The sequence below is a fragment of the Drosophila santomea genome, chromosome 3L (assembly GCF_016746245.2).
Source record: "Drosophila santomea strain STO CAGO 1482 chromosome 3L, Prin_Dsan_1.1, whole genome shotgun sequence".
Lineage (NCBI taxonomy): Eukaryota > Metazoa > Arthropoda > Insecta > Diptera > Drosophilidae > Drosophila > Drosophila santomea.
In genome coordinates, this window is record NC_053018.2 from 5,003,431 (window position 1) to 5,014,848 (window position 11,418).

At 41.0% G+C, this 11,418-nt stretch overlaps 4 protein-coding genes across 9 annotated transcripts in view; 2 read left to right on the top strand and 2 right to left on the bottom strand.

Moving 5' to 3' along the window:
- Positions 1-7,849, bottom strand: part of LOC120447535 (formin-binding protein 1-like) — a 31,710-nt gene extending 23,861 nt beyond the window's left edge. For all 6 annotated transcript variants that reach the window (XM_039628979.2, XM_039628975.2, XM_039628978.2 and 3 more), the window contains exons 1-2: positions 7,730-7,849; positions 6,788-6,888 (exon numbers count right to left, since the gene is read on the bottom strand). In XM_039628979.2, the coding sequence (XP_039484913.1) occupies positions 6,788-6,888; positions 7,730-7,742 (114 nt within the window). In that variant the 5' untranslated portion in view covers positions 7,743-7,849. The remainder of the gene's footprint in view (positions 1-6,787; positions 6,889-7,729) is intronic.
- A 439-nt stretch (positions 7,850-8,288) lies between these two features.
- On the top strand, positions 8,289-8,973 carry LOC120447538 (probable 28S ribosomal protein S6, mitochondrial). Its single transcript, XM_039628982.1, has 3 exons — positions 8,289-8,307; positions 8,404-8,470; positions 8,537-8,973. The coding sequence occupies exons 2-3, from the start codon at positions 8,426-8,428 to the stop codon at positions 8,933-8,935; spliced, it is 444 nt and encodes a 147-aa protein (XP_039484916.1). The 5' UTR covers positions 8,289-8,307; positions 8,404-8,425; the 3' UTR covers positions 8,936-8,973.
- Positions 8,974-9,038: 65 nt separating this feature from the next.
- Positions 9,039-10,231, top strand: LOC120447536 (alpha-tocopherol transfer protein-like). Its single transcript, XM_039628980.2, has 2 exons — positions 9,039-9,524; positions 9,588-10,231. Exons 1-2 carry the CDS (start codon positions 9,220-9,222, stop codon positions 10,216-10,218), a joined length of 936 nt encoding a protein of 311 aa, XP_039484914.1. The 5' UTR covers positions 9,039-9,219; the 3' UTR covers positions 10,219-10,231.
- A 160-nt stretch (positions 10,232-10,391) lies between these two features.
- On the bottom strand, positions 10,392-11,200 carry LOC120447537 (probable RNA methyltransferase CG11342). Its single transcript, XM_039628981.2, has one exon. It carries the CDS (start codon positions 11,125-11,127, stop codon positions 10,411-10,413), a length of 717 nt encoding a protein of 238 aa, XP_039484915.1. The 5' UTR covers positions 11,128-11,200; the 3' UTR covers positions 10,392-10,410.
- Positions 11,201-11,418: the final 218 nt, after the last annotated feature.

Consider the following 11,418-nt stretch of genomic DNA (forward strand, 5'->3'; position numbering starts at 1 on the left):
ATCTCTAGACTAATTAATAAATGTTGGAATAAAAAAAGGGAAAAAAGGCCAAACAAAAGCTGACAGCGCAGGGTCAAAGTTGAGCCCAGCGAACCTGTTGATAATGGGCAACGGAAAAGCGTTCTTATCGAGCTGGCAAACAAACTAATAATTCTTCATAGCGAGCTAGATCCACCATATTACTATATGTTTACAAAGCACAGATAAAAATGCTTTATTGTATAATAATTTCCGTAATTCCAATAATGACAGAGATACCAGCTAAAAATATAATTAATAATTTGACCATTTTTATCTAAGGTTCTCGATTTGAAATTGATATGTATCTTTTCTTGCGATTGTTTTTTCTCCAGCGAATTTAGTTTTCTATGCAGACATCGTAAATCTTCGCGTGGAATTTTAATTATTAGCCAAAATCGAATTCTTTGATTCATGATTTTGTATTCTATAGTTTTTGCCATCGATTCGAACCACACCCAAATTGGCCATGTTGTTTCTACCCGCCACTATAATTGAATTTGGCCTTTGTTCCCCTCAGGCAACCACGAAAACAAAAAAATATTCTAAGAGATACGTAGCACCGGCCACATTGTGTATCTAATGTCTAACTAATATTTACTTATTAACCTTTGCTGATATGATATGATATGTGTGTGAGCTTTTATTATAGGCGATTGTGAGTGTGCTTAGTCAAACAAAAATTGTTTGGCTGGAAAACCAAACGCTGAATTTCACATACTCTAGTCAAAAATGCATGGAGAACAATGTTTATTAATATTTTATATGTTTGTAGGTGAGATAATTCACTTTGAGACAAATTTGCATATGCTAACAAAGCGCAAACATCTTGAAAGGATTGAGTGAAATATAAGTAAATATTTTTCAATGTCACTTTTTGATGAGCAAACTGTACTAAAAGTGTTATCTTTTAGAAAATATTTATATGGTTAGGTTTACTTTCCTAAAATTCGAAAAAATATTTGTATATCTTTACAATAAATAAATATGTATATGCTTGCAAAACATGACTGCAATGTATGATTCCTTCTATTAAAGGCAATATTTCCTTCATTTTGATAGGGTGCTTAATCTACTTTTGATACGGGGCGAGGCAATCCCTCTACTTCCGACCGATAAAAAAAAGTACCACAAATTGAATAAACTGAACCAGGGATTTTTTGTCACCTGTTGGTGTGCGTGTCTATATAGATTTTATGACCAGCAACAGGTTCATTCAATTTAGTCACATACGACTGGCCCAGTGACTTTGCTGATAAGTTTTCTTCTGACACATCGACAAACGAAAAAAAACAAACTAAACTAACTGGAAACGGAAACGACATGCTCAGTGAACCTAAAAACTCCAAGACCTTAAATAATTATAATGAATTCCGTGCAAGATGTTTCTCCAGCTGAATCAGCAGCAGGTCTTTGTAAATAAAAACTAAAATCTGAATCACTGGAAGTGGCAACAAATTGATTTGTTTTGGAAACGCTGTGGTGTTAATCATCGAAATAGAAAAATTCGGCAGCATTCCGTTCACGTTCTTAGCACTATTAATATTTATTTATTCCAGAATGAACGTTTGTGGAAATATTTCTAAAATATATTTTTACTCACTTATCTGCACAACCAGGGACAAACTAAGCTTAAGTTGGTCAACTTATCAGAGAAGGCTCTGCATGAAAGGAAGTGAGTGCGTAATGTACGTGTTTATCGCACAAGAATTTGAAGCTTATCTTTGAAATGTTTTCAACCAGAGGCATAATATTTGATGTTAATAATTACTCTCATGTGGGGCAAAAATCCCGGGGCAGTGGCACAAATTTGAAATGGTCACCGCAGGCAGGCGCCACAATCGATTTTTATTTCAAACTCCAACGGTTGCAATTTGCATTTTAAAAGGTTTTCTGGCTGCATTGGCAAACGTATCTGAATGCTGTTTAGTATGCATACGGCGCAAACTGGCTGAAGGCTACTGAAATCAATAGACGCCACGACAGACGGATCACAAAAAACAACTTGGAAAATGGCAACGCGAGCCAAAACGTGCGAAATGCTAAAAATGCAAACAAAAAGTTAAAAGTAATAATTTTACAATGCACTGCCCCATGCGATGTGAATAGAATTCGCAATCGAGGCGAGACTTATGAGTAACACGGAGAAGGATACTCATATGTGGATGGATGGTGAGAGATATTCAGTGGAATGTTCAGATAACACGGCTGTCAAAAATAAGCGTTCTGTAGTTCGGGTATTCTAGAAGCAAAGTTCAGAAACTTAAATAATATGAGAGCTATAATTTATACAGTTAATTTTTGCTCGTTAGATTATTTTCCATCCAAACCCTTTACATACACTTTTCGACGTACTTCCCCAAACAAATTCTGGTAAACATGCTTTAGGAATATTTTCAACTAGAGCCACTCATGGAAACGATTTACACACTAGCCCCATACTCGGAACCCTTCAGCCATTCGCCAAATAAATATCGCCTTAGTCAGCTTTTCAACGACGTCTCGGATTGCCGCCAAATTCGGTTGAGCTGCCATTTTCGCATCCGGATGCAATAAAATCAGCGAAAATGTTTTTGCAACCCCCCGTGGCGAGCGTGAACTTGGAAAAATCCCTTGAGTAAGACAGAAACTATTTTGATTGTATATTAGGGCGACATATTGCAAGAAAGAAGGAAAGAAAAATCGATAAGGATAAGGAGAAGAGGGCGTTGGCGTTTGCGATGCAGATTGAGTTTTTCAGATAGGGTGCGTTTTGCACGCAGGACGTGAACAAGTGAAGGAGACCCACGGAGCTGGCTGGTCATGGCCTTGAGCCAGGAGTCCACCCCAATTCTCCCTGGATGTCCCGGCCCTGACACTTGCCCTCGCTTAATTGGAATTGTGCCCAAGGAGATCTTACGTACACATTTTTTCGGTTAAGGAAAGGGAAGGCCAAAACGAAGACCAAGTGCAGTCTTAAAGAGGGTGATGGTGATAGAATTTCAATCATGGCGGACACGTTAGAAATAGAAAAGCATTCATCCCCAGGTCCTCCCCCTCGGAAACGACCTGCTGCGAACGGATATACGAGCTTCGACTATATTTCTTGCGTTTTTTATGGAGCACGCCAGTGAACAGTTCCTTGCAACAGCATGTCCACACCCCGGACGCATAAAAAATGCTTTATGATCTGTAGTCTGGCCGTGTTTTTTTGGCCGTTCAACACAACAAGTTGGGACAACTTGGGGCAACGCGAACCTAAAGTCGTTCCCCAATTCGATACATTACGACTTATTTGCTAATTGCTCGGGTGAACGGCTCTCGGCTCTCGTCGCGGTGAATGTTTCGGTTTTATTTTGTTTGCCGTCTTGGGCCTCTCAATGTCATGTGAAAACTGATCGAAAACGATCACCAGCAGCAGCACAAATTGCATGAAAATTATTTACACAGCGCTCGACAACATTAAACAGCTGCACTCGACTTCACTCCACTCGACTCGATGGCATTGAACGCCAAGTGTGGATCACAGAGGTCTGGAATTGTGAGGACGGGTGTAAAAAAGTGCAGACGAGCCGGTCAGTCATCGGTATGAATGATACTGCACAGAGTGCTCTAGAAAATCCAGCTGATTACATAGGGTATGACAGAGCACAGCACTCAAATGAAGACAAATTCTTCATGGAGCAAGCATATTCAAAGGCAAATAAATTAGAAAAAGTTACAGCTCCATTACAATTCTGAGAAAGTGTTCTAGGGAATATTTAGTTATTCGAGATAAACTGGTGACGACTTTATTATTAGTTACGTGTATATAAAGTCCCAGTATTTATTACTGGAAAGGAAGCAAAGCTCCTTAAAGTATATATCAAAGTTCTGAAAGCAGTTATTTAAAACTTATTATAAAGAAACTAACGAATTTGCTGGCACCAAAACCATCTTTAATTCAGTATACTTTGTCTAGACCCGACGCACTTTGAAATTACAAAAACACGGACTATTTTTAGGCCCGCTCTGTAGACACAAGAAAATCCAAGAGGCAGCGAGAAAGAGCGAGGTAGATGAGGGAAAAGGTGGGAGATATGTGGGCGGGGTGTTTTCCCGAAAAAGAAATTCCCATCAAATGCAAATGTCGAAATAAATACCTAACAAAAAGCGACTTTATTTAACCAAGTTTCTGTGGTGGCGCAACTTTTTACGTTTGGCATTTTTTTTTTGCATATGCAAAGCAACGAGTCGCAGCGGACGGCGCATGCTTTAAATTTAATTAAAGTGAAAATCTCGTACGTAAAAAAATGGGCATTCGAAAAATGCAAAGAAAGTTTTTTTTTCCCCCCCCGACGACGACGACTGGCGCTTGTTGGCTTCTTCTGGCCCCACAATTGACCCGCTTAGCCACGCGCTCGATCGCCGCAGTTATTAGCCAAGAAACTGGACAAAAGGGGGTGTGGCGGGCATAGGCCATGGTGGTTACTGCATTATAAATGTACAATATTATTGCCTTTTTTTTTTAATTTTGTCCGCCTCGCTTTCCATGCACAAATTCAATTAACCGAAATCTTTCTGGTTACACTTTCTTTGGGTTAAGTGGCATATCGAGTATTTCTCCGTGTGGCGTGCAAATCATTATGCAAATATTGAATATACAGTTTCGGCCATCTGAAACATAATGCCCGTTTTGCTACTGATTTTGCCCAAGCGAACAATGCTTCGTGATTGAGTCTGCAAAAGATGTGGTGGGCGGAAAATCGGTGGAGGGGCGGTAGAAACTGGATTTCTACCACTAACATGAGTCACTAAACAAAGTCGCGAAGTCGAGAATAAAGCAAAAACTCGAACAATGTTGAATTGACCATAAAACCTGAGAAGAATTTGTTTATTATTTTCTTGAGAATGTGCGGCTTTGTTTTTTCTACTGTTCTATTATTGAGTTTATAATGATTGTTTATATTTAAGGTTCGGCTTCGTTTCGCAAGTTACTCTAGTTTTGAATTGAGTTTTTATAGGCAGTTGCCAGTTCTTAAAATAGATGTTGAGCTACATTTGTCATTTTCTAATAATAGCTTTTCTAAAGACCAGCTGCATTTTATTAGTTTCCGCCACATTTCAAACCGTTTGGAGCCCCATGCAAATCCGGTGGACAAACACTTGGTAAGCTTTTCAGAGCCCAAAACCAACACTAGAGACTGGCTAGATCCCTGCAACTAAAAAAGGGGAAAACTATGCGAAAAAAAGTGTACAATGTGCCAGCTAACAGATTGCAAAACGATGTCTAGACTTGCAATTTTGGTCCTGACATCGGGGCACCTCCTCTTCATTCGAGGCGAATTTTCCGCTCACACACACAGGAGCGCACACACCTACGAGCACACGCACACCAGAGCACATTTAGAGGGTGTGCCGGCTGCTGTCTGTCTGATGAAGGAAAACTACCCCCGAAAGGCGGAAGGCATGTGCAACCCATCGATATTCGAGTATCCGAATTGAATTGAAATCAGCAAAAACTAAATCGGCCCAAAGCGGCGGAAAAAAGGCAGCTGAGGTAAGCTAAAAATTGTTTTCCTGTTTTTTTACACTTTTTTATAAATCCCTGTATAGACAGGCAGGTAAGCTTTAGCTGGGCGTGTCAACGCCCTCGGCCCAAACGAAACATGAAAAAAGCGTCAGTAGAAAAACAGCTGTGAGGCGGAGAATGCTCATAGACAGAGCGGAAAAAACAAATAACCAAAAAAAAAAAAATAATAATAATAATGTGGAGACCCGGTACTCGGAATCCGATGGATCCAAGTGGAATGTGGGGTCTCCGGCGAACAGAACACAAACTACGAAGAAAATAAAAACAACAAGAAAGCAGATATATCCGAGAAATATACATTTATATATGTATATATGTGTACATATATTGGATTGAGGCGCACGCTGCTGCTGGCCGTGCTCATATGGCAGCAATTTACATAAAACCCGCAAAACCAGTTTTTTTTTCATAAAGTTTCGAGTTCCAACTTGGTTGGCGGACGGAAAGAGACGGCAATGCAGCGGCAGAAAGAGACGAACGCTTTAAGCGCGCGTTCTTAAAACATTTGCCTGCACTTTGGCTTATGGGAAGCAATTTGTAAAATTCTCACTGCTCGAGCATTTGAGTGGCTTTCCTATGGGTAACCGATGACATTGAAATAGTAATTAATTGCCACGCATAAGTTCACTCAGATTGGTTATCCAATTAGAAAATGTAGGGTTTTCTGACAGGAACCAAGTGCTTGTTTCAAAACCGGAATTTCGAGCTTAAGCCCTGGTAGTTGGAAAATAATTTGATTGACCAAGTGCTTGTCAAATCAAGAAGGTTTGAATGATCACTTAAAATTTTATTGCTTGCAATTTGTAATTTTTGGTAACTGCTTAAAAAAATATCTTTAAAGCGTTTAGCAATTTGGGCAATAGTCAAAGATACTTAAATCCTGTTATAACAAAGCATTCTTTAAATGATTTTGCTTTGATACTTCTACAAAGATCTCTGTTTTTAAAGGTTTTCATTTATAAACTGTATAAGCAAAGATATGTCTTTCCTAGAGCATTTCAATATGTACCCCCTATCTGAAGATATAGCCCGCTGAAGTATCCAAGAAAATAAGAGCTAAAGAGAACTATACATTCTGATCAAACTAAAGTACGCAACTGTTTTGATTCTAAACTAAATCCCCTGAACAATTGATTCATAATAGAACCCGATGTTTAATGAATCAAATACGACTTCTTATCTGAAGTTATAGCCCCTCTGAATACAGTGAAAACTCACCCATAGCTCGGTGCCCCAACTCATGTTGTTGGAGTTTTGCGCTGAGTTTTCCGATTCGGCCAGTTTGTTGTTGCTGCTGCTTCTGCTCGATCCGCTTGCCACTGTATTTGCCGTTGTTGTTGTTGTTGTTATAATAATAATAATCCACAGAAGATAATGTAATCCACAGACGATGAGGAGAGAGGGAGAAAGGTAGAAAGCGAGGGAGAGAGCAAAAGATGAGAACTTTTATTCGTTTTTGTTTTATATTTTCCCGCAAAGGTTAATTAATTTTATGGCTGCTTTTTCGTTTTCATTTTCCGTTTGTTTTTCTTTTTTTTCTCAACGTTGCGCGACGCGATGTTTAATTTTCTATGAAAGAGAGCAATTCGAGTCAGATATATTTCATTTTTGTTTTTTTTTCGGTGGTTGGGCAGGTAAGAAAGCATGTAAAAAAGAGTGGCAATGCAGACGTGTCAGTTGCAGCGGCAGGTAGAAAAATGAAGTTGAAAGAAATTATAGCTAATGGGAGTTTAAACTCTTTTTTTTTTGGAGTTTTGTTTAAGTGCAAAATAAGAAAATTCTATGCACTGGCATTTCGATGCGCAAAGAGAGAGTGAGGAGAGTCAGAGGGAGAGGGCGAGATAGAGAGCAATGCAACTGCATTTCATAATTGAGAAAAGCAGAAAGAGAGAGAGGACAATTGGAATTCTACTATTGTTGTATTTACATAATTTTGCACACACACGCACACAAGTAAACGCAATTGCCGAGTGCATGCACTCTTCTTCTTCCTTTGCCACCGTTTTTTTTTTTGTATTTTGTGTTAACTTGCTTTCAGCATTTGCTTTGCAGTTGCCACTGCTTGCAATTTCGGGTTTTATTTAGCGCCTGCACTTTCGTATGCGTCATAATTCGGGCGACATTTGCACACACACACACAGTTGGAACACCCGCACTCACACAACGCAAGCATTTGTTTCTCCTTTTTGGCGTGCGAAAAAACAATTTTATCCGCTCGCAACTTTCCGTTCGCTTTTTTCACTTCGGCATCAAAACACAGTGTGACCAGTGTGCGTTTAGGAAACCATACCTTGAATGCAGTGTAACCAGAGATCGACAGCGCCCTAGCATCTAGCGGGGTTATAAACCCATTCAGCAACACCTGTTAATTCTAATTATTATTTATAACAAATATATAATATAATAAGGTAACGTGTAGTACTAATCAAATATAACTTGGCGTTTACTTTAGACTAGCTAGATTATTGGGGTTCTAACAGATAAATCAAGTATGCATTAAGATTACATGATAGCTAATTATAACTAATATAAAATGCTAACCTTCAGTTCGATACAGCCCTATTAAAAAGTTTAGTGGTTTTAAGCTGGCAAAATAATGGCTAAATGTTAGTTTTTGAATTATATTTTATTTATTTTTTAAGCCATAGTTTTTGACACACTGTAGAGTGTGCCATGTGCGCCAGGCGCTAATTCATTTTTAGTACTTTCCGTGCAACAGCTGTTAACACTATCAGCTGGTGGGTCAACAATTATTTTAGATTTGCTGCAAACTCTTTAATGAATTAAAACTTAAAAGAAAGATTGTGAATATAACAAAGCAACTTACTTCCCAGCTGCTACAATCCACCAGCCACAATGCCTTCATACGAACTAGCACTGGTGCTTCGTCAATTGCCCCGCGTGAGTAGCACATGAAATCCACCGGCAGTTACATAAATGTAAATAAGAAATGTGCATTGCCCGCAGCCCGAACTGATTTCCGTGATTAGGCGAACGGCAGAGTCCATCCTGGACAAGGGAGGCATCATCCGAAAGCTGGAGAACCTGGGATCCCGCGCCCTGCCACACAAAGTCAGCGAGCATGGTGTGGTTCACCGCGAAGGCACCCACTTCACCATCGCCTTCGATACCGCGCCCACGAAGATCGCCGACTTGAAGGAGGAGTTTGGCCGGGATATCGACATCATAAGGCGCTACATCTTCAAGGTGGAGGAGCCCGAGCAGAAGCCATGCACGCTGCACGAGGAGATGCTGCCACCCGCGTATCGCAAGGATGTGCAGGAGATTGTCGCGGCCGCGCAGAAGAAACAAAAGAAGAAGTTCAACTACAACTCCGGCTTGGACTACTATCCCTTCCAGAAATGAAAACCCCAAATAAAACTCGCTAATTATGTATTCTAAAACCTTTCGCGGTTGCCCGATCGTTGGCTAATTTAAACTGGAGTATTCCTTATGAAATGCGCCGCTTATCTTAGTACTATTCACAATGTTTGTCTTTGTTTGGTTTATGGCCCCCAATCGGACGCTTATCAATTAATTGATAAAGCTCCGTAAAGTCGACCATCAATAGAACGCAGATTGGACAGGTAGTGCCCCAAGAATCGCCGAGCTGTTCACTAGTACTTCCTCCTCACGAAATCGACCTAGAAATGTCTCCGCAAATCCGTCCACTCACGCCGGAGCTGCAAAAAGCGGCCAAGGAGCAGCTCAAGGAGGATCCCGAACGTCTCGAGGCGGATTTGCAAGCTTTCAAGACATGGATCGAGCAGCAGCCGCATCTGAATCCCCGAATGGATGACCAGTTTCTGGTGGCCTTCCTGCGCGGCTGCAAGTACAGTTTGGAGCGGGCCAAGTCCAAGTTAGATAAGTATTACACGCTGAAGACCAAGTATCCGGATTATTTCCTAGTTAGTGACACTAGGAATAGCAAGTTCCGGGAGATTCATCAAACGGGGTAAGGATTTCGACTCCAATCACAAATAAGTTCGTTGGCTTATCTCTTAAATTCGCCAAACAGTGCCCTCGTCTACCTGCCCACGCCCCTCAACGAAACTGGACCACGCATCGCGATCTGGCGCATGGGATTGGTGTCAGTGGACAAGTACACAATGCTGGAGGCCATGCAAGTGGCCCAGGCAATGCAGGAGATTGCCATCCTGGAGGATGACTACGCCAATGTCAATGGCGTAGTTTTTATTATGGACATGAACGGCGCTACTGCCGCGCACATGTTCCAGATGACGCCGTCGATGGCCAAGAAGTTCACTGTGTTCTCGGAGGAGGCTCTTCCACTGCGTCTGAAGGCACAGCACTTCATCAACACCATCACCGGATTCGAGCAGTTGTTCAACATTTTCAAGCCCATGATGTCCAAGAAAATGCAGTCTCGCCTGTTTGTGCACGGCAACAAAATGGGGCTCTTGACGGAGCAGATACCGCTGAAATATCTGCCCGTGGAATACGGCGGTGAAAATGGCACCACGGAGGAAATAGTGGCCGCTATGGAGAAGAAGCTGGACGAATACGCCGATTTCTTCCAGGAAAATACCAAGTTCGGCACCGATGAGAGCCTGCGTCCGGGAAAACCAATTGATTTTGAGGGGCTTTTCGGAGTTGAAGGTTCCTTTAGGAAGCTCAACGTGGACTAGTTTCAATTTTGTTAGATTAAAGATTTATTTGGTTATCATCCATTTGAAAGGTTTCCCAATTTAGTGGCTAGAAAACACATTCGTATCAGTTGAGTCTTTAAATCCAAAAGCAAGTAACTGGTCATTAAAATAGGAATGATAATATAGAAGTAGGTTTCTCCTATATAAACATTGTTCTTTATACTTCAATTATCATCTGTAGAAGCAGATCTTTCGCTGCCATTTAGTGGGCGCGGATTCGAATAGTTTCCGTCGGTCTAGCGACTCTTCCAGGTAATTTTGTATCTGCAGATCCACATCAGATCGCCACTTGAGCTCCAGGAAGAGAGGGAAGATCTCTCCTGCTTTTTTCAGGCGTCTCTCTGCTTTCTGATAGCATTTCCAGGGCTGTGGTTCCACCACCAGGAGCTCTGCCAGATTGGAGAGCTTTTGCAGAAAGAATCGCAGGCCTTGATCATGATGATTCAAGTGAATCCACATGGTAATGGAGTAGCAGCAAATGGCATCGAACTTCTGGAGATCATTCTCCTTCATATATGTTTTTACCGATTCAAAGGCTGCATCATCGAGCACATCCACGCAGGCGTAGCTAACATCTTCCGGGGATTCATTCTCCGCGGTGGCACGTTGTATCAGCCGCGGGTCTATATCCACTCCCAGGACTTTGACAGTTCTCCGAAGACGTTCCTTGAGGTACTTATGCATCAGTTGAGTGAGTACGCCGCAATTGCAGCCCACATCCAGGATGAAATAGGGTTTATCTCCTTGGGATTCTCCATCAATCAGGGCAGGTAGCCATATGTCCGCATCTGGCAACAGCTTTACGCGTTCCGTGGCGTCACTGAACTGATAGTAGTTGAAGAAGTTGCCATATTGAACGGCGCCGGGATCATTGTTTCTAATTTCCATACTTTAAGTGTTTTAAGTATTTCCTGTTTTTAGTTGTTTTGATTACAGTAAAACATGCTGTTAGAGACGCTGGCGTGAGACGATATATCATATTCATAACAAACGTTCTTAACATGCCATCTCTACCTGCACTTTAAAGTGTCTGTTAACATAATCTAACAGTAACATCTTTTAGTGTTCAAAAGTGCAGTTTCAAAAAACCGCCAAATTCAAATTAAATCATCCAACACATTAAATTCATTTTTGCATTTATTTACTGCGTTCATTGTTTATATTTGTCGAAACGCCACT